This window comes from Taudactylus pleione, unplaced genomic scaffold (genome assembly GCF_031769625.1).
Source record: "Taudactylus pleione unplaced genomic scaffold, aTauple2 ptg000683l, whole genome shotgun sequence".
NCBI classification, from domain to species: domain Eukaryota; kingdom Metazoa; phylum Chordata; class Amphibia; order Anura; family Myobatrachidae; genus Taudactylus; species Taudactylus pleione.
Window position 1 is genome coordinate 1,810,811 of NW_028285085.1, and position 19,548 is coordinate 1,830,358.

Genomic DNA, 19,548 nt, shown 5'->3' on the forward strand with positions numbered 1-19,548 from the left:
TCATATAGTAATGTCTCTTTACTACTATACCTTTTGACAATTCAGCCATCAAGGTAATTATTATTATAAGACTCCATTTCTCATTATTACTTAATCTTTCAAATGAGTTGCACAAGTATATGCATAGTTCCCTGTGAATGTTCTGTTTATTCACTATATTACTTTATTGCCTACACACCTTCCTGGGGGATTCAGGGCCTGATTCAGACCTGGACGCTAAGCTGCGATCGCTCGCTATGGGCGATTGTCGCCCGTCTGCGCATGCATCGCAGTGCGCATGTGCGAGCCAGTCACTGCGATTGGGAATAGTGCACTCGTAGCACAAAGACTGAGCGCTACTTTGAGTGACAGCGCCGTTTGTGGGTGGTAACAGGGAAGGTGCTTGTGAACGGGGGAGTGGTGGTGCGAACGCAGGCGTGTCTGGGCGTCAAAATAGAGTTCATGGGTGTTCATAATTAGCATGGAAGGGTCATTGTACACATCACTTGGTTGTATTGCAGCCTGCAGTGATCGCAGTGTTTGGGTGGGGTAGGGTCTTGCTCAAACGCTGCGTGCAGCTCCGATGGCTCTTGATGGTTCTGATTAAGAAAAGTGGGCGTCTTTATACCAGCATGCGTCCACTCTGCCGTCGCTCTCTAAACGTAAAGATTTTCTGTCCAACCATCCAACTAGTTGATTGGTTGGAATGAAAATCTGGTAAGGTATGAAAGCAAATGACAATCAGCAATTTGCTCCCAAACGCCGGAAAATGGACAAAAACTGTTGTTTGAACAAATTATTTAGATCAGACATTTAACAAACTTGTCTGACCGACCATTTTCATCTGTTTTCTGGCATTTAGGAGCAAATTGCTGATCATCAGTTACTCCCATACGTTACCAGATTTCCATTCCAACCAATGGTTGGATGGTTGGATAGAAAATCTTTACGTGTGTATGCAGCTTTAGACATAGAGGGCGTCCTTACACCAGACAGTGCGATTGCGGAATTTGCATACCTGGCCCCTTTTGGATGCGAGCGATCGTGGCTTAGCGTCCGGGTCTGAATCGCCTCCTCAGTTCACTGTGGTTGTGCGGCTGTGCACACCCCTGAGAATTACTGTACCCCAACATATCTTATTTTCCTATACCTATGGGGTACAAGGTAAAATTGTAAATGTTTTGTCGGTGAGCTGCCGGCATTCCAACCGTCCCCACCGGCACATTGCACACATCGCCGAGACTTGAGTCCCCCCCATGTCTTCTCTCCTTATACATGTTTTAATATATAGTCTAATCTTCTTGGTCCTCTCTCATGACATTCTCACTAATTTCCTAACATTATATTTATATAGTTTCTTAATGTTTTATCACTTCCCACTTTTTACATTTACTTTCATATTTTACTTGTTCCCATCAGGCAACACTGCTTTGTCCCTACGTCTGTTCTTCACCTACCTGTACTGTTTTCTCATATGTCCCTGACACCTTCACTCATCACCTCTTTTCTTTCCACTAGTTGCACCAGTCCACATTCTTCAGATTTACTTTCATTGGTCCATCAGTTGCAGTTGACTTTCCCATAAACACATTCCCTCTCTGTATTCTGCTCAATAGCTGTTTATTAGTTACTGTGTGTGGATTCAACCTCTCTTTGTTCTTCTCTCATCTCCTTGTAATTCTAATTTCACCACTACACTGTCCCTTTCCCTGTAATTTATGATTTGCTAGTCTATGTCTAAATCATTCTAGGTAAACCCTTCCTTTTGTTGATGTTGTATTTTATACAATATTTATCAGATAGTCTTTTTTCTCAAATCATCTGCATGTTCTGCCCATTTCTACTATTTATCTGAATATATATATATATGTATCTCTCTCCCTCTCTTGCTCTCTCTCTCTCTCTCGTTCACACGTATTCTCTCTCATCTGTGATTGGTGAGGCTTCTCTGGGCGCTGTTCATTTTGCAGAGGATGTAAATATGTCTATAAACTCTTTAACTGTTTCACTGCTGTGTGAGAGGAGGCAACTGAGGGCTCCCCACTGCAGTGATTGGAGGATCGTTGGACAAAGCCACTCATTGTGGTTAGGAACAGTATGAGTTTATGTGTCTGATATTTTTCTTCTCTCATTTTTGTTCTCTCCCTATTTCATTACCCATTTTCCCCTGCAGCTCACATGACCTTACTTTCGTTCCTCTTTCTAACTCTTTCGTTCTCTTTTCCTCACTTTCTAGTCTATTCTCCTTAACTCTTCCCATTTCCAAGCAATTCCCTCTCTAGTCGGCTCTCTGTTCCGCATCACCCCTGTATAAAACTCTTTCCTTTTCAGTCTCATCCTTTTGTCTTTGATTTATGCCTAACTATTCTCATATTAGTCCTCACCCCACCTTCACTTTTCATATGCACCATTTTTGACTCCTTCTATAGCCTAATTTCCCAATCCTCACCTCGCTCAGCTTCCCTGCTACAGAAATCCTAATTGTTCTGATCAGATAGTAGCTGGTTGATAGGATTAGCAGCCTCCCTCCCTGCTCTTTAATACCTTGCCTGCCTAGGCTGTCGTTGCCTGGTATTAGCCAGTGCTCTATCTCTCTTTGTCTTTCTGCCTCCTTGGGAAGACTAATTAATTTATACCCATGGCAGCTGATCTAACGAACATGCTGCAGCTGCTTGGCTGGGAATATATCTCAGGGAGATGGGCACACATGGCATTAGAGCAGGGGGATGTTCTAGTAATGCTGCCTCCCTGGGTGTTGGTGGTAGGAAGGCTGAGACCTCTACCTTTATTTTAATACCACTGGCAATGATTAGGTTAACATGAGGAGTCCAGCCTTGTTCCAACCAATTCATTTCTGCTCTTCTGCCATTCTTCATCTTCTTTCCGTTGTCTCACACTTTACTCCCCCTCTACTGCTGTCTCAGTGTCACACTGTCTCACTAACACTTCCTATCATCCCATGCCTCATACACCAGCTTTCATATCTGCCTGTGTCACTCTCCATCTCTCATTTCATCACTCTCTTTATTTAAACCCCTGTTTGCGTTTGTGTCGGACTCTCCGTCCAAATCTGTCTGTCCCCACCTGTGTCACTCTTCCCTGGTTTGGGTACTGTGTTCTCCTGTACCCTTTCCTTTCTCTCTTCTATCCTTCTCTATCCCTCTATTTGCTTCTCTTCCTCCTACACACTCAGCCCCTTTCTCCCTCTCCCCCTCCCTCCGCTGCTCTCTCTTCTCTCAGAAAATCCATTTAAATGCAATTCTATTCATAAGGCCCCTCTCATGCATGTCTAATGAATTTCAGGGAGAATGCTCTTGCAGCGTGGCCGAATAGGGACCCAATCTGCAGAGTGTGTACAAGTCATTTGGTGCAAACCCTGGGTGTCTTCCCACTCTGATTACAGCTTAATTAGAAATAAAACCTTGTAGCAAGAGTGGTGAAAAGAGCCCATGTTCACTTAACCCCTTCCCATAGTGACGGATCACAGCCTAGACTCTTCCCAAGTCTGGACAGGAGACAGGCCAAACTTGTAGGGCTGAGTATGACTCTTTAGCCTTGTGGTGGACATGTAATTCAATAGACTTATCTTTGTTCCATAGTACCGTACTTGTTGTTTTGACACAGGGGGTCACTAAATTATTATATGGAAGACTGATCATCCGAAAACGTCACAAATACATTTCATATACAGGTCTGGTGGACTCCTACTGAGTTGGACAGAAGCAACAATAGTTCTTACACATCTGGTCTCATACCAAGTGAGATGCATTTTGCGCTAAGAGGTACAGGGTGTGGAGCGTTCGTGTAAGCACATCCAAAGTACAGTAAGGTTGAGTTCCCGCAGAATGTGCCATAGGTTGACCACAATAAAGATGCATGTGCCGTGTTTAGAGATGCGTCACGTGCAGGTGCTCATCCCCCTGGTGCTAAACGTTAACAGACCATGATGATCGGCGGTTGCTTCTGATTGGTTGAATGCGTCTAATTCCCTCCTACTTATGCTAATACTATAGTAATGATGATGCTGCAGTGATCTATTTGCACTATTACAGTGATATTAGCAATCTGTCCGTAGCAATAAAGCACGTTTCCATTTGATCAGATAAAAGGAGGGACGACAGTTGTGTAAATTGATTTGACTTGATGCTTTAATTTTATGTTAGCATCATGTTCTAGCTCAGGGGTATAGCCAGATGTTTGTGGGCCCTATAGCAACATTTTAAGTGGCCCCTACCCTAATGTTTCTAGAGAGACATGGCCTAATTCATTTGATGTTGCATAGTAGTGCCCTAGTTCTCATTATATAAACACAGTACCCCTAGTTCATATTATGCCACATTATAGTGCCCCCAGGTCACATTATGCCACATCCTAGTGCCGCCGGTACACATTATGCCACACAGTGCCCCCAGTTCAGTTGCCACACAGTGTACCCAGTACATATTATGCCACGTTGTAGTGCCCCAGTTTATATAATGCCACACTGTAGTGCCCCCAGTCCATACTGTGCAACATTACAGTGCCCTAAGTTCATATTATGCCACATTACAGCGAGCCTCAGTTCATGTTATTTCATACTATAAATTCTTCCATTTATATTGTGCCACATAACAGCGGCCTACAGTATATATTATGCCACATTACAGTGCCCCCAAATAGATGCCACATTACAGTGCCCCGAGATTATATTATGGCACACTGTAGTGCTTACAGCTCCAGTTCATATTGTGCCCCATTACAGTACCCCAGTTCATATTATGTCCCATCACAGTTCCCTTCAGCTCAAATCATGTCACATTACAATGCCCTCAGTTCAGATGATGCCACATTATAGTGCTCCTAGTACATTGTAACATCCACTACACACACATCCATTACATTGGATATAGTTAATAGACCGGTGGACGTGATACCCGCCGGTCTAAATCCCGAATCCTCCTGCCCGACAAGGGACTTAAGAGTTGCGTCGAAATGCCGACGCCTATCTTAATCCCGACGCCGGAACACTGACCCCCGCCATCCCGATCGTCCTCGGACGGGTAAGTGTAACACTTGGGGGCTAGGTTTAGGGACCCCCGGGGGGATTTAGGGACAGGCAAGGGGGGGTGGGCACTAGGGGGGAGGTTAAGGTCAGACATCCCCCCCCGGGAGGGTTAGATTTAGGGTGCGGGGAGGGGAGGATGGGTTTAGGCACACCTGGGGGAGGTTAGGGTAAGGCATCCCTAAAGGAAGGTTAGGGGGGAGGAGAGGGGAGGGTTAAGTTACTTACCATTAGCTGTCGGGATTTCGACCCGCCGGCCTGCCACTGTCGGTATTTGATACATACCGACTCCCATGTCCACTACACTACTCCCCCCTCACCATTACACAAACTACTCATTGAAAATAGACAGCAGTTGCAGGAACTTGGTAGACAAGGATAATTGTGCAGTCTATGGCCGGCTTAAGACATTTTCAGTCCTATTTAAGTAAAGTGTCTTGATTGTCATTCTTGTGCAAAGGAAGAAGATTGTTCCTACTATCCATATTTGTTATAGCCTCATTTTGCATTGGTGTTATTTCCCCTCCATCCCCCATGATAGCGTAGAGATGCAGTTTGATAGTTTTAGCATTGCCTACACAAGATGTGTCATGGACACACAAGGGAATAGGGTCATGCCAATATGTGTATATAACCTCTTTCTCTCATGTGTTAGAGGAGACAATGGCCCTCATTCAGAGCCGCTCGCTAGCGGCCGTACGCTCGTTCCGATCGATGTTCGCACATCTGCGCATGCGTACGGTTTTTAGTACGCATGTGCGAACCAGTCAGTGCGGTCGAAAATCGTTTGTACGCTATATAGCGAGTGCCTGCTATTTTGAGTGACATAATGAGCCGTATGTGGGTGGTAACAGGGGAAGGTGCTTGTAAACGGGGGAGTGGAATTCGAACGCAGGCGTGCTTAAAGGTCAAAACGGGCGTTTTAAGGGAGTGCATAATTAATACAGCAGCGTCATTGACCACGTCACTTGTTTTTTTTTAACTCAGAACTGCTCGCAAAATAGCGGTTGAAAAAACCAACCACAAGAATAGCGAGCAGTTCATACGCTGTTCGATGTACTCGATTAATCTAATAAATAGCAGACATGACATATGGTGCGAGCGGCCAGGGGGCGTTTTTAACAAATAAACGAGCGTATGTTTTGCTCGCTCGTTCAGACTTAAAGGTGTGAACAGACTGCAATTTGCGAACGGATAATTTGAATAGCCACCCCTTGTTTTTGAACGAACGACCGCAAATAGCGAACGGCTCTGAATCAGGCCCTATATTAGAAACATAGAATTTGACGGCAAATAAGAACCACTTGGCCCATCTAGTCTGCCCTTTTATACCTTTTGGTAACCTCATCCCTATGCGATCCTCAGTTCCTCAGGAACACATAGGGATGGGGTTACCTAAAGGTATAAAAGGGCAGACTAGATGGGCCAAGTGGTTCTTATTTGCCATCAAATTCTATGTTTCTAATATTGTCTCCACTAACACATGAGAGAAAGATTTAAATATTGCTGCTGTTAATAAGGTAACAGCCACCACCTCCATGGTTTTACCCTTTAAAATGCCTACATGGGAATCTTCTTTCCCGCATTAGTCCAAACTGAAATTCAAAATAAGTCATCCGAATAGATGGCAGCGACTTGATGTTACATAGCTGGAGAGGTCAGCCAATCAGAAGCAGCCGGATAGTGCTCCGTGTGTCACCATCGCCTATCGTCACACCAGGCCTCCTGTAGACTCCAAAGAAGTGAATCTGGGGATTCCTGCAGGTCTGAGTACGTTTCCTCCCCATGGCCGTGCTACATATACATGAAGAAGCCATTATTGTACTCATCTAACACTAGCCGGCCACATTCTCTGCTACTGCTGACGGAAATGGAGGGACCGCAGCAAATATGGGGAATATCTGCTGCGATCTTTCCATGATACAGGAGGGGGATACTGGTGTTATATAGTCCCCTATACACTCCTGGTATCTATATGGCAAAGAATAGAGACGACAATGAGTGTTTGTATATGTGTTTGTAAAACACTGATACCATGATCTCATACATATAGATGATAGTAGGGGCGTCTGTGGTGAGCTAGAGACATATTTTGGTTGGTTATATTCCCCTAATGCGGTGCCAGCTAGTTGCCCTGCACTTCTTGGCATAGCTTGCACAAGCTGAAGATCTGATTTCTTAATGTGTTCTGAATCACGGTTTGCAATAAGCTGCTCATTCACATTTGTTAATACTTCCCTAATCTGGTGCCACTGTTATTGGCCTTGTGGGAAGCTTTAATTCTGCAGGTGCTAATTAAAAAAAAAAAATGTCATAACTTATGATGTCACTCCCTCATTTGCTGACATGTCACTCCCACATTTGCTGACATGTCACTCCCTCATTTGCTGACACCCTCATTTGCTGACATGTCACTTCCACATTTGCTGACATGTCACTCTCATTTGCTAACATGTCACTCTCTCATTTGCTGACGTGTCACTCCCACATTTGCTGACATGTCACTCCCTCATTTGCTGACATGTCACTCCCTCATTTGCTGACATGTCACTCCCTCATTTGCTGACACGTCACTCCCTCATTTGCTGACACGTCACTCCCACGTTTGCTGACATGTCACTCTCTCATTTGCTGACATGTAACTTCCACATTTGCTACCATGTCACTTCCTCATTTGCTGACGTGTCACTCCCACATTTGCTGACGTGTCACTCCCACATTTGCTGACCTGTCACTCCCACATTTGCTGACCTGTCACTCCCTCATTTGCTGACCTGTCACTCCCACATTTGCTGACATGTCACTCTCATTTGCTGACGTGTCACTCCCACATTTGCTGACGTGTCACTCCCACATTTGCTGACATGTCACTCCCTCATTTGCTGACATGTCACTCCCTCATTTGCTGACACGTCACTTCCACATTTGCTGACATGTCACTCTCATTTGCTAACATGTCACTCTCATTTGCTAACATGTCACTCTCTCATTTGCTGACATGTCACTCCCACATTTGCTGACATGTCACTCCCACATTTGCTGACATGTCACTCTCTCATTTGCTGAAAACACTCTATGCCCTCATGCATTCGGTATGAATCACCGCCGGCCGCATACCCCCTAACCCTCCTTTACGGTGCCTAACCCTAACCCCCCCCCCCTGTGCCTGACCATGATCCCCCCTCTAAGTGCCTAAACCTAACCCTTCCCCGCCACCTAAACCTAAGTCCTCCGGGGGGTGCCTAACCCTAACCCTCCCCCTAGCCTAACCCTAACCTCCCGGGGGGGGATGCCTAACCCTAAGTCCCCCACCGGGTGCCCCTAACCTAACCCTTCCCCCCCGCGGCTGTCCGCGCCCGGCATCACTTCGATCGGGATACTGGGCGCCGGTCTCCTGGCGTCGGTAAAATGACAGACGTCTAGATTTAGATGCCTGTCATTTAACCCTCGCCGGGATTAAGTAGTTGGGAAGCCGGCTATCAGCATTGCGACGGCCGGCTTCCTGAACGTATACCGCCCTCATACCCCACATGCTCTTGCAAATGTTACATACTGTCAGCAAGTGACCACATTTTAATAGTAGCTGCCCAATACTAAGTACACGTTGACACTTGAAATATATTTGTTAGTATTGTGACCATGAAATATTATATTTGGTACTGGACAATATTGTGAAACTAGAGTTGGTAAAGGGTAACACGTACTGGGGAGGTGATTTCAGATCTTCTATATTCATTATGTTGCTATTATGCATTACTGTGCGAGCTGGAGGCTATTCTCACAATAAGGCATTCAGCTCCAGGTCTCTCTCTGTCCTCTCTCCGCACTCTCTCTTTCTCTCTCTCTATACGTTTGCTCCACTCTCCTCCCTGTACCTTCCCTTGAGCGTACCCGTGCTGAGTAGTGCTTGGGGACTCCCCAATTCAGTTTGACAAATGTCGATCGATCCAGATTGGCCGCCAGGGCTCCATCCAGAGCGCATTAATCTGAACGATGGGGTGGCCCCCTCCTCCTCCTCCAGCCTCACTTCATCCTTCATCTAAGGAATGAGATGGTGCCCCCCTGCCTCTCTCCTGCCCTCACCTCGCACTTTACTTTAACTGCTGCTGATCGATCAGCTGTGTGTGTTTATGTATGGATTAGCCGCTACAATAATATCACTTACACCTCTTAGATAAAAGTGCGAATTTGTGATTTTATGTGCTGAATATAAATACCCTGACACAAACATTATTAAGTGTCAAAATCAAAAGGCTCAGCTTCTAGCAGAATGTCCTCTCCATTGTTGCGGAGATCAAGCAAGGACCAGGTGCACATATGCCTATTTACAGAGTAATTGCCCACAGAATGCTACTGTGAGATATCATTGCCTGTAAATACTGCTACCTTGCTTTACTATCTGCTTACAGTACAGTATTTATAATATTCACTAAATAAACCCACAGATGGAGGCCATTTTGATTTGTATTCAAGATCATAAATGAATTAGTTGCAAAGGCAGGCAAATGCATTTCCACCACCCCTTATAGTCAGTGTTGTCCATAGCAATCTATTAGTTTATATCTATACAGTGGGGCAAAAAAGTATTTGGACAGACACCGACTGTGCAAGTTGTTGCACTTTAAAAGATGAGAGAGGTCTGTAATTTCCATCATAGGTACACTCCAACTGTGAGAGACAGAATCAGAACAAAAAATTCCGGAAATCACATTGTATGATTTTTAAGCAATTTAAACACTAGTGCTGCACTACTGCATGCTGTGCTGTCTCTCAGTCTGACACCTGTAGGCTGTCATACAGACTCCGTCTGTTCCAGTGTCGCATCTTCATGCTGCCTAATGCCGACGGAACGGCTCCTTGGCGCAGGACACTGTGGGACTGGACTGTGGAGAGACATTGGAGGGGCAGGCAGCAGCAGCACTGCACACTGTAATGCATATTAGTAGCTGTGCACCCCAGCAGAGAAGGAACCGGGCACACCACCACTATTCCATATTGCTGCGGGCGCTGGCACTCGCGGGAGGCGTCCGGTGCCGCCCACAGGGCACCTGTGCTCTGTGTGGCGGCACTGGCCTCATCACCCTAGTTATGGCAATGCTTATCCTGTAGAGTGCATTGCACCATACATACTGTACTGCACATACAGGTGCGTGTGCTGGGGAGAGAAGTTGCTGCCTCTGATAGGTGAGGAGCGGTGACTAATTAACTGTTTTTTTTGCCGGGCCCCTCCAGAGAGCCCAGGGAATTAGTACTCACTCCCATCTTTTGGATCCTAGCCATCATCTTTCTAGTACGTTTTAGAAAATGATAGCTAGAATCTGATTAACCATATGCCTCTTTAGATTTGATACATTTCCCCTATAAATTGTTACAGAACTCAGACAATGGGATCTCCGTTTAAATGATTCTTTGGCATGGGAGACTCAGACTGTACATATAAGTGGACGGGTGTTTGGGGTTGTTTCATGTTTTTGAATGTCATACATTTGTAGTATTAGCACCAAGTGACATGTGTGAAAGCAGTCACAGCTAATTCCTAGGTAGCCAAAGTATAAGCAGCTTTAACAAAGCTTAAGCTGTGACTTTTCTGCCTAATCTTTGCAGGCTAACGTGTTCCTCTTTTATTTTGTATGTGATCTCCTCCTAAAACTTAGACTATGTAGCATATAACTAGTCTTATACAATTATTGAAATACATTGTTAATACTAGATGCTAGTGATGAAGCAAAGTGGTTGTTATTGTTGCACTTTGTTAGATATACAGCATGCATATGTTTGATTGTGATATTTGATAGTGATCTTGATGTGCCATCGCTGCCAGCTGAATAAACGTTGTATCAGGATATAGTTTATATCCCAACTGTCAGGATACCAGCATTCAGAATGCCGATGCCTGAATCCCGGTAAGTATTGGGGTTAGGGGTTATGTTTAGGTACTAGGGGGAGGGCTAGGGTAACTCTGCGGGGTGGGGGAGGGGGGAGGTAGGGATGGCCATCGGCCATCAATGTTCTAAAAATTTCAGTGGTGGCCAACCGATGTTAACTAGAGAACCAATCGACTTTTTATTATTGTCTGGATGGAGCTTAGCCCCGCCTCCCGGGGGCCACTACGTCCCATCCCCATTTTTCATTAGCCGGTGGCCTGACGTGCCAGTAGCAGCAGTGACCATAGAGGGTGCAAACCATCCAAAGTTCACCATAGATGTTTTTCCAGCCATCAATGGCAGTCACCGATGTTAACCATCGATGGACACCCCACCGATGGCCATCCCTTGGGGAAGGGTCAGTTTAGACTGTGGTGGGGGGGAGGAGTTAGGTTTAGGGGTAGGATATACTTTCCTGCATGTGTCTGTAACCTAACCCTGTCGGCATGCCGGTGTCGGGATTCTAACCTAACCACCGGGACCCTGAGCACCGGCGTTCCGTACCGAGCCCATTGTTTCCAAACTTTCCCCACAAGCCGTTACAATAAGTGAAAAATAAGCTCTGCTTATATTAAATGAATTCCATTTACTGAGAAGCATTAGAAACATGGTTTTACATATTGCAGATAATATTTTTCTGACTCTCATTTATTTGATGCATTAAAATTTTAGAGTCCTATTTATCATTGATGGCATGGGGACCTGAAAGCTATCATTCCTTATTGTCACATATCACGTCTATTAAGAATGTTTTTTGCGGCAATTTATCAATGTCTTCATGCCAGGCCGGCCTCTCTGATAAGCAGCTGGCCCGGTGAATGGTAAAAGCTGTAATTTCACCACTGATGGCAGCAGTGAAAGTTTACACTACTGGCTTCTGTTCCTGCATGATAAAAGAGCTGGGGAAAGCAGAGGGGCTTTCTATTGCAAACGTTTGCTTTGCAGAGCTTGATAAATAGCACAATTGCATCAGAGGTGAGCTCCGAGTTCTGCAATTGACGCAGGAGATATCTGGGATGTCAGTGTATTGTGCGCCACGCAGAGCTTGGTGAATCCAACAGCAGTCCGCATGGAAAGCAATGTGGGCTGCATTTGCAGATGGAAAATGGAGGGGCTGCGTCAGATATCAGAGATATCCGTTGCTATCCCTCAATAGTACACCTAGAGGAGCCTTAATATTTGTATGTACCCCCCAAAAACTGGTGTTTTCCGGAATATCCCGCAAATATTGATTAATAGGCCCCTAATGCTGTGTACACACTGCTATATATATCGTTCCACTGGTTGCGGTTCGGTGGGTGTGTACACCCGATATGTTTGTGACAGTCTGTACACTGACTGCAGGGACCGTTAACAGTGAAATCACAGCTGGGCGGGGAAATTTAAATGCCCGTCCAGTTGTGATGTCTGGCCGGAATCGGTATGAAATACCGCCGGACATATGTCCGACGGTTCAAATACCGACAGCAGAATACCGGCATCCTCCAAAATCCCGATCGTAAGTATGTTAACTATTACTAACCCTTTCCTAACCCTGACCCTCCTTTAGGAGTGCCTAAACCTAACCTCCCCCTCTAGTGCCTAACCCTCCTGGGGGAGGATGCCTAACCCTAAGTCCCCCCCGGAGCCCTAAACCTAACCCTCCACGCAGCTGTCCGTGCTGCCGCCCGGGTTACCTTCGTTCGGTATGCCTGGTGTCGGGCTCCCGGCATAGGGATAATGATAGGCGTCGGTATTACAACGCCTGTCATTAGTCCCCTGTTGCGATTAGACAGTCAGGAAGCCGGCGGTCGGCATTTCGACCTTCGGTATCCCGACTGCATACAGTCTGGCCAGACAAATCGAGCAGCCGATTAGTAAGTGTGTATAGCTTACCAAATCGGCTGTTTGGTCGGCCGCTTCATTGGGTAAGTGTGTACCAAGCTTAATAGTTATGTGTTCACACAATAGGCCATGCTTCTTCTCAGTCTGAGAGCTAGGCCATGTTCAAAATTAACCCATCTACTTATTTCTGATCATTATTCTAATATTATCATTCTTTTTTTTTTTTACAATGTGACTGTTTGGTTAAGCTAGTTTTGTACAATGCTTACTGTTACAGTATGTATGCCTTAGGGGCTGACTCAGAGATATAATCTAACCTAATGGTTAGTGCACACCTCCGCTTGTAGGAGGACTGCGCATGTGTCTCCCAGCTCAGCCTGATTGACGCCTGGGGGGCAAAGCGGGGAGTTCCTGGCTACCATTCTCGGAAACGGATGTGCCGCACCCATTTTCCATGAGGGCCAGTGCCAGGGTCTGCATCGGTGGACGCAGATTTCCTGGCCACGTAAGTAACCAGGCACTGGCCAGGCTGAGTACAGCTTCAGATATATTTTTAAGTTAACTGGTAATAGACATTACTATGTATATACTGTGCAATAAGAGGCAGTCAGGAAATGTGCATTATATATAATATCTGTCCGATGTCACGCTGTACATTACATACACAGCGTGCTGTACATAGGGGCGTTATATATAGAATATAACATCTGTCTGATGGAGGCAATGTATCTGTGCTCTATCTGTTCATTGGGCCTGACTTAGTGATGTAGGCTAATGCCACTGCAGCTGCGTACTAATCCGCAGCGGTTGTGCGAAAATATGCAAATGTCGCAGCCACCGGGATTTGTAGATTTGAGACGTCCACCAGCAGCTTTAGGATGCTATCTGCTATATATATAGTATCTCTCTGCACATTACATGAACACTGCTTGCTGTATGTACATAGGGGCTATCTGCTGTATATATAGTATCTGTCCTATATTACTCTGCACATTACATGAACACTGCTTGCTGTATGTACATAGGGGCTATCTGCTGTATATATAGTATCTGTCCTATGTTACTCTGCACATTACATGAACACCACTGCTTGCTGTATGTACATAGGAACTGTCTGCTGTATATATAGTATCTGTCCTATGTTACTCTGCACATTACATGAACACTGCTTGCTGTATGTACATAGGGGCTGTCTGCTGTATATATAGTATCTGTCCTATGTTACTCTGCACATTACATGAACACTGCTTGCTGTATGTACATAGGTGCTGTCTGCTGTATATATAGTATCTGTCCTATATTACTCTGCACATTACATGAACACTGCTTGCTGTATGTACATAGGTGCTGTCTGCTATATATATAGTATCTGTCCTATGTTATTCTGCACATTACATGAACACTGCTTGCTGTATGTACATAGGTGCTGTCTGCTATATATATAGTATCTGTCCTATGTTATTCTGCACATTACATGAACACTGCTTGCTGTATGTACATAGGTGCTGTCTGCTGTATATATAGTATCTGTCCTATGTTACTCTGCACATTACATGAACACTGCTTGCTGTATGTAGGGGCTGAGTGCTGTGTATTTAGTATCTAGTACTGTCTAATGGCAGTGTTGTGTGCTGTATGTATGTACATCATGTATCTGTGCTCTATCTATTTATTACATAAACACTGCTGCTGTACATGGGAGCTGTGTGCTGCATATATAGTATCTGTCTGATGGCAGTTGTGCGTTCTATGTAATATATAATATCTTTGTTTTGCATATTACATAAACACTACACACTGGACATACTGGCTGTGTGCTATATATGTATTATATAGTATCTGTCTGATGGTGCTCTCTGCATTACATAGATACTGCATTATGGTATCTCTCGTTGGTGGCCTCACCGTACTGTGACATCTTGGAAAAGCCCAGACCTGCATCAGTTGTAATCTGCCCTCTGTATATTACATACAGGCCATGTTCTGTACACAAACATATAGTATATTCACTCTACATTATATAGGAGCTGTGTGCTGTACACACACATATAGCATCTGCACTGTTACATTACATAGGGGCTGTGTGCTGTACATACACCTATAGCATCTGCACTGTTAGATTACATAGGGGCTGTGTGCTGTACATACACCTATAGCATCTGCACTGTTACATGACATAGGGGCTGTGTGCTGTACATACACCTATAGCATCTGCACTGTTACATGACATAGGGGCTGTGTGCAGTACATACACCTATAGCATCTGCACTGTTACATTACATAGGGGCTGTGTGCTGTACATACACATATAGCATCTGCACTGTTACATTACATAGGGGCTGTGTGCTGTACATAAACATATAGCATCTGCACTGTTACATTACATAGGGGCTGTGTGCTGTACATACACATATAGCATCTGCACTATTACATTACATAGGGGCTGTGTGCTGTACATACACATATAGCATCTGCACTGTTACATTACATAGGGGCTGTGTGCTGTACATACACATATAGCATCTGCACTGTTACATTACATAGGGGCTGTGTGCTGTACATACACCTATAGCATCTGCACTGTTACATTACATAGGGGCTGTGTGCTGTACATACACCTATAGCATCTGCACTGTTACATTACATAGGGGCTCTGTACTGTACATACACCTATAGCATCTGCACTATTACATTACATAGGGGCTGTGTGCTGTACATACACATATAGCATCTGCACTGTTACATTACATAGGGGCTGTGTGCTGTACATACAAATATTGCATCTGCACTGTGTACATGACATAGGGGCTGTGTGATGTACATACACCTATAGCATCTGCACTGTGTACATGACATAGGGGCTGTGTGCTGTACATACACATATAGCATCTGCACTGTGTACATTACATAGGGGCTGTGTGCTGTACATACACATATAGCATCTGCACTGTGTACATTACATAGGGGCTCTGTGCTGTACATACACATATAGCATCTGCACTGTTACATTACATAGGGGCTGTGTGCTGTACATACACATATAGCATCTGCACTGTGTACATGACATAGGGGCTGTGTGCTGTATATACACATATAGCATCTGCACTGTGTACATGACATAGGGGCTGTGTGCTGTACATACACAAATAGCATCTGCACTGTTACATTACATAGGGGCTGTGTGCTGTACATACACATATAGCATCTGCACTGTTACATTACATAGGGGCTGTGTGCTGTACATACACATATAGCATCTGCACTGTTACATTACATAGGGACTGTGTGCGGTACATACACATATAGCATCTGCACTGTTACATTACATAGGGGCTGTGTGCTGTACATACACATATAGCATCTGCACTGTGTACATGACATAGGGGCTGTGTGCTGTACATACACATATAGCATCTGCACTATTACATTACATAGGGGCTGTGTGCTGTACATACACATATAGCATCTGCACTGTGTACATGACATAGGGGCTGTATGCTGTACATACACAAATAGCATCTGCACTGTTACATTACATAGGGGCTGTGTGCTGTACATACACATATAGCATCTGCACTGTGTACATGACATAGGGGCTGTGTGCTGTACATACACATATAGCATCTGCACTGTTACATTACATAGGGGCTGTGTGCTGTACATACACATATAGCATCTGCACTGTGTACATGACATAGGGGCTGTGTGATGTACATACACCTATAGCATCTGCACTGTGTACATGACATAGGGGCTGTGTGCTGTACATACACATATAGCATCTGCACTGTGTACATTACATAGGGGCTGTGTGCTGTACATACACATATAGCATCTGCACTGTTACATTACATAGGGGCTCTGTGCTGTACATACACATATAGCATCTGCACTGTTACATTACATAGGGGCTGTGTGCTGTACATACACATATAGCATCTGCACTGTGTACATGACATAGGGGCTGTGTGCTGTATATACACATATAGCATCTGCACTGTGTACATGACATAGGGGCTGTGTGCTGTACATACACAAATAGCATCTGCACTGTTACATTACATAGGGGCTGTGTGCTGTACATACACATATAGCATCTGCACTGTGTATATTATATAGGAGCTGTGTGCTGTACATACACATATAGCATCTGCACTGTTACATTACATATGGGCTCTGTGCTGTACATACACCTATCTGCACTGTTACATTACATAGGGGCTGTGTGCTGTACATACACATATAGCATCTGCACTGTTACATTACATAGGGGCTGTGTGCTGTACATACACATATAGCATCTGCACTGTTACATTACATAGGGGCTGTGTGCTGTACATACACCTATAGCATCTCCACTATTACATTACATAGGGGCTCTGTGCTGTACATACACATATAGCATCTGCACTGTTACATTACATAGGGGCTCTGTGCTGCACATACACCTATCTGCACTGTTACATTACATAGGGGCTGTGTGCTGTACATACACATATAGCATCTGCACTGTTACATTACATAGGGGCTGTGTGCTGTACATACACATATAGCATCTGCACTGTGTACATGACATAGGGGCTGTGTGCTGTATGTTGCAGCAGCCTGGCTGTGCTATAAAAAGCCTGGCAGAGGGTGACTATGTGACAGGAAGCTGTGCAGGTGACAGTTTTGGCACTTGCAGTGTTGGCAATGGTAGAACGTGGAAATGAATGGCAGTCTCACTAATGAGCAGCAACTGAACCCTTCTATATTTCTCCTCTATCACACCCTTATTATGTACCTTTATTTTCTATACTTCCGTCTTCTATCACTAAAGCACCTCTCTATAAATGAGTCACCTCTTTTCTGCCTACTGTAGTGTATACCTATATCCACCCTGTCATCATATATCCCCCACTGCCGCCTTCTCATCGCTGCCTTATGTCATCTTTTATTAGAGGGCAGATTTGTCACCTCGCCATCCGGTGCACTTTACATCCTGGATGTACAGAAAGAGGACGCACTGTCCACCTATCGCTGCATCACCAGACATCGCTATAGCGGAGAGACGCGGCAGAGCAATGGAGCGCGTCTCATAGTCTCCGGTGAGTCCCTCTAATTTCTTCCTAAGAAGAGATGTGTATAAATGTGGCACATGTTTGTTATATATGTATATCTTTATACATAACCACTTCATTTACTTCTCCTATTTGTGTGCTCTTCAGAGCCTGCAGAGTCTGTCCCCATTCTCCTTGATGGGTTCCAATCCCAAGAGGTCTTTGTAGGTGATAAGGTGGAGCTGCCATGCATTGCCTCCGGATACCCAAATTTGGCCTCTCGTTGGATCAAAGATGGCCGCCCAGTGCCCTCCGACAGCCGCTGGAGCAAACGTAACACAGGACTGAGTATGACAGACCTGCGCCTAGAGGACAGTGGGACCTATATCTGTGAGATCACCAATAGCTTTGGCTCTGCAGAGGTCACTGGCACCCTGACCGTAATAGGTAAGGTACAGCGTCATTTAAGTCACAAAAAATGTACTTGACTATAGAAATAAGGTGTTGCTTGTTTTTCTGTCTGCTAGGTACACACTGCAATGTACTTTGTGGTAGTGTTAGTGTGTGTATGCTTAGTGCCTTGCTTTGTGTATTTCTGCCGAAAGGGCCAGGGCAGTATGTGTACAAGGTTCTTCTAATATTGGGTTATGCCATTTATATCAGAATACATGTTGCCAGTTTATATTTTATATTTGGTTAGGTGTAACCCAGGCCTGGACAAGTCGTCAGGGACACAGTGTAGTGGTCAGCAGCTTTGTAACAGTTTACAATCCATGTAAAAATGTCTAGGATGTGGAAATGCAGATTCGCTGCACATAATGGTCAACTTATAACAATATAATATGCAATATCTTACATTGTCCAATTATCCATGCATGCCACTGGTTAAAGTGGCATTATACACATACAACCATGGAAGTACGAGTGTAGCGGTGTTACTGCAGGGTATGTCACTGTGTCACTGTGTGTGACCGTTCATGACAACACAACACCAAGTACCGAGGCAAGTGTAACATTGTTCAGTGGCATTTACACAGAGCCTGGCAGATTTTGCACTCACACAGGGGAGGGGGGATATTTAAAGTTAAAATCACAGCACTTATTATAGCAACTGATCCTTAGAGGCTAACTACAGAACACCAGAGGTTACAAGTGCTCATAGGTTAAGTCATTAGAAGTGAAATAACCCACACTACCCTCCCTATTAAAAAATAATTAAGTGCATTATTCCTGTCATTCCCTATCATGTTACATGGCATTTAGCACCTTGCTGTATGTAATGTTATCTGTTCGATTTTACTTATATGGTCCAGTTATTAGATGGTTTCAGGTGATAATTGGTGGAAGGGACATATAGGTTTGAGGCTGGGACGGCAGGCTGACCTTTGTTTCATCAGTATATTTATTTTTTCTTGCAGTATGTATGTTTTCCAACCTAAAAACATCAATAATGATTTATATAATTGCAATTGCATTTCTTTTTACTTACATGGTATAATGGACATGGGGAAGGTTGGCTTATGGAGCTTTGTAGTAATGATCATGAGGCTTGGTCCTTCCGGGGGTAACCCTAGTTTTCATTTATATTTGTATTTATATCTGTGGTGTGCAGGAGGGGTGGCCAGTGAACATGGCGGTTCTCATGACCATCATGAAGGAGTGCTTATCTGGGGCATGATTCAGAGATGGTCGCAGCTGCTCTCGTAATAGCGGTTATGGGAAAAGGCAAATGCTAATCTCA

At 44.6% G+C, this 19,548-nt stretch overlaps 1 protein-coding gene across 2 annotated transcripts in view; it reads left to right on the forward strand.

Annotated features, from left to right (window-relative positions):
- DSCAML1 (DS cell adhesion molecule like 1) overlaps positions 1-19,548 on the forward strand; it is a 285,411-nt gene that overhangs the window by 207,413 nt on the left and 58,450 nt on the right. For both annotated transcript variants that reach the window (XM_088456013.1, XM_088456014.1), the window contains exons 4-5: positions 17,709-17,855; positions 17,976-18,254. In XM_088456013.1, the coding sequence (XP_088312139.1) occupies positions 17,709-17,855; positions 17,976-18,254 (426 nt within the window). The remainder of the gene's footprint in view (positions 1-17,708; positions 17,856-17,975; positions 18,255-19,548) is intronic.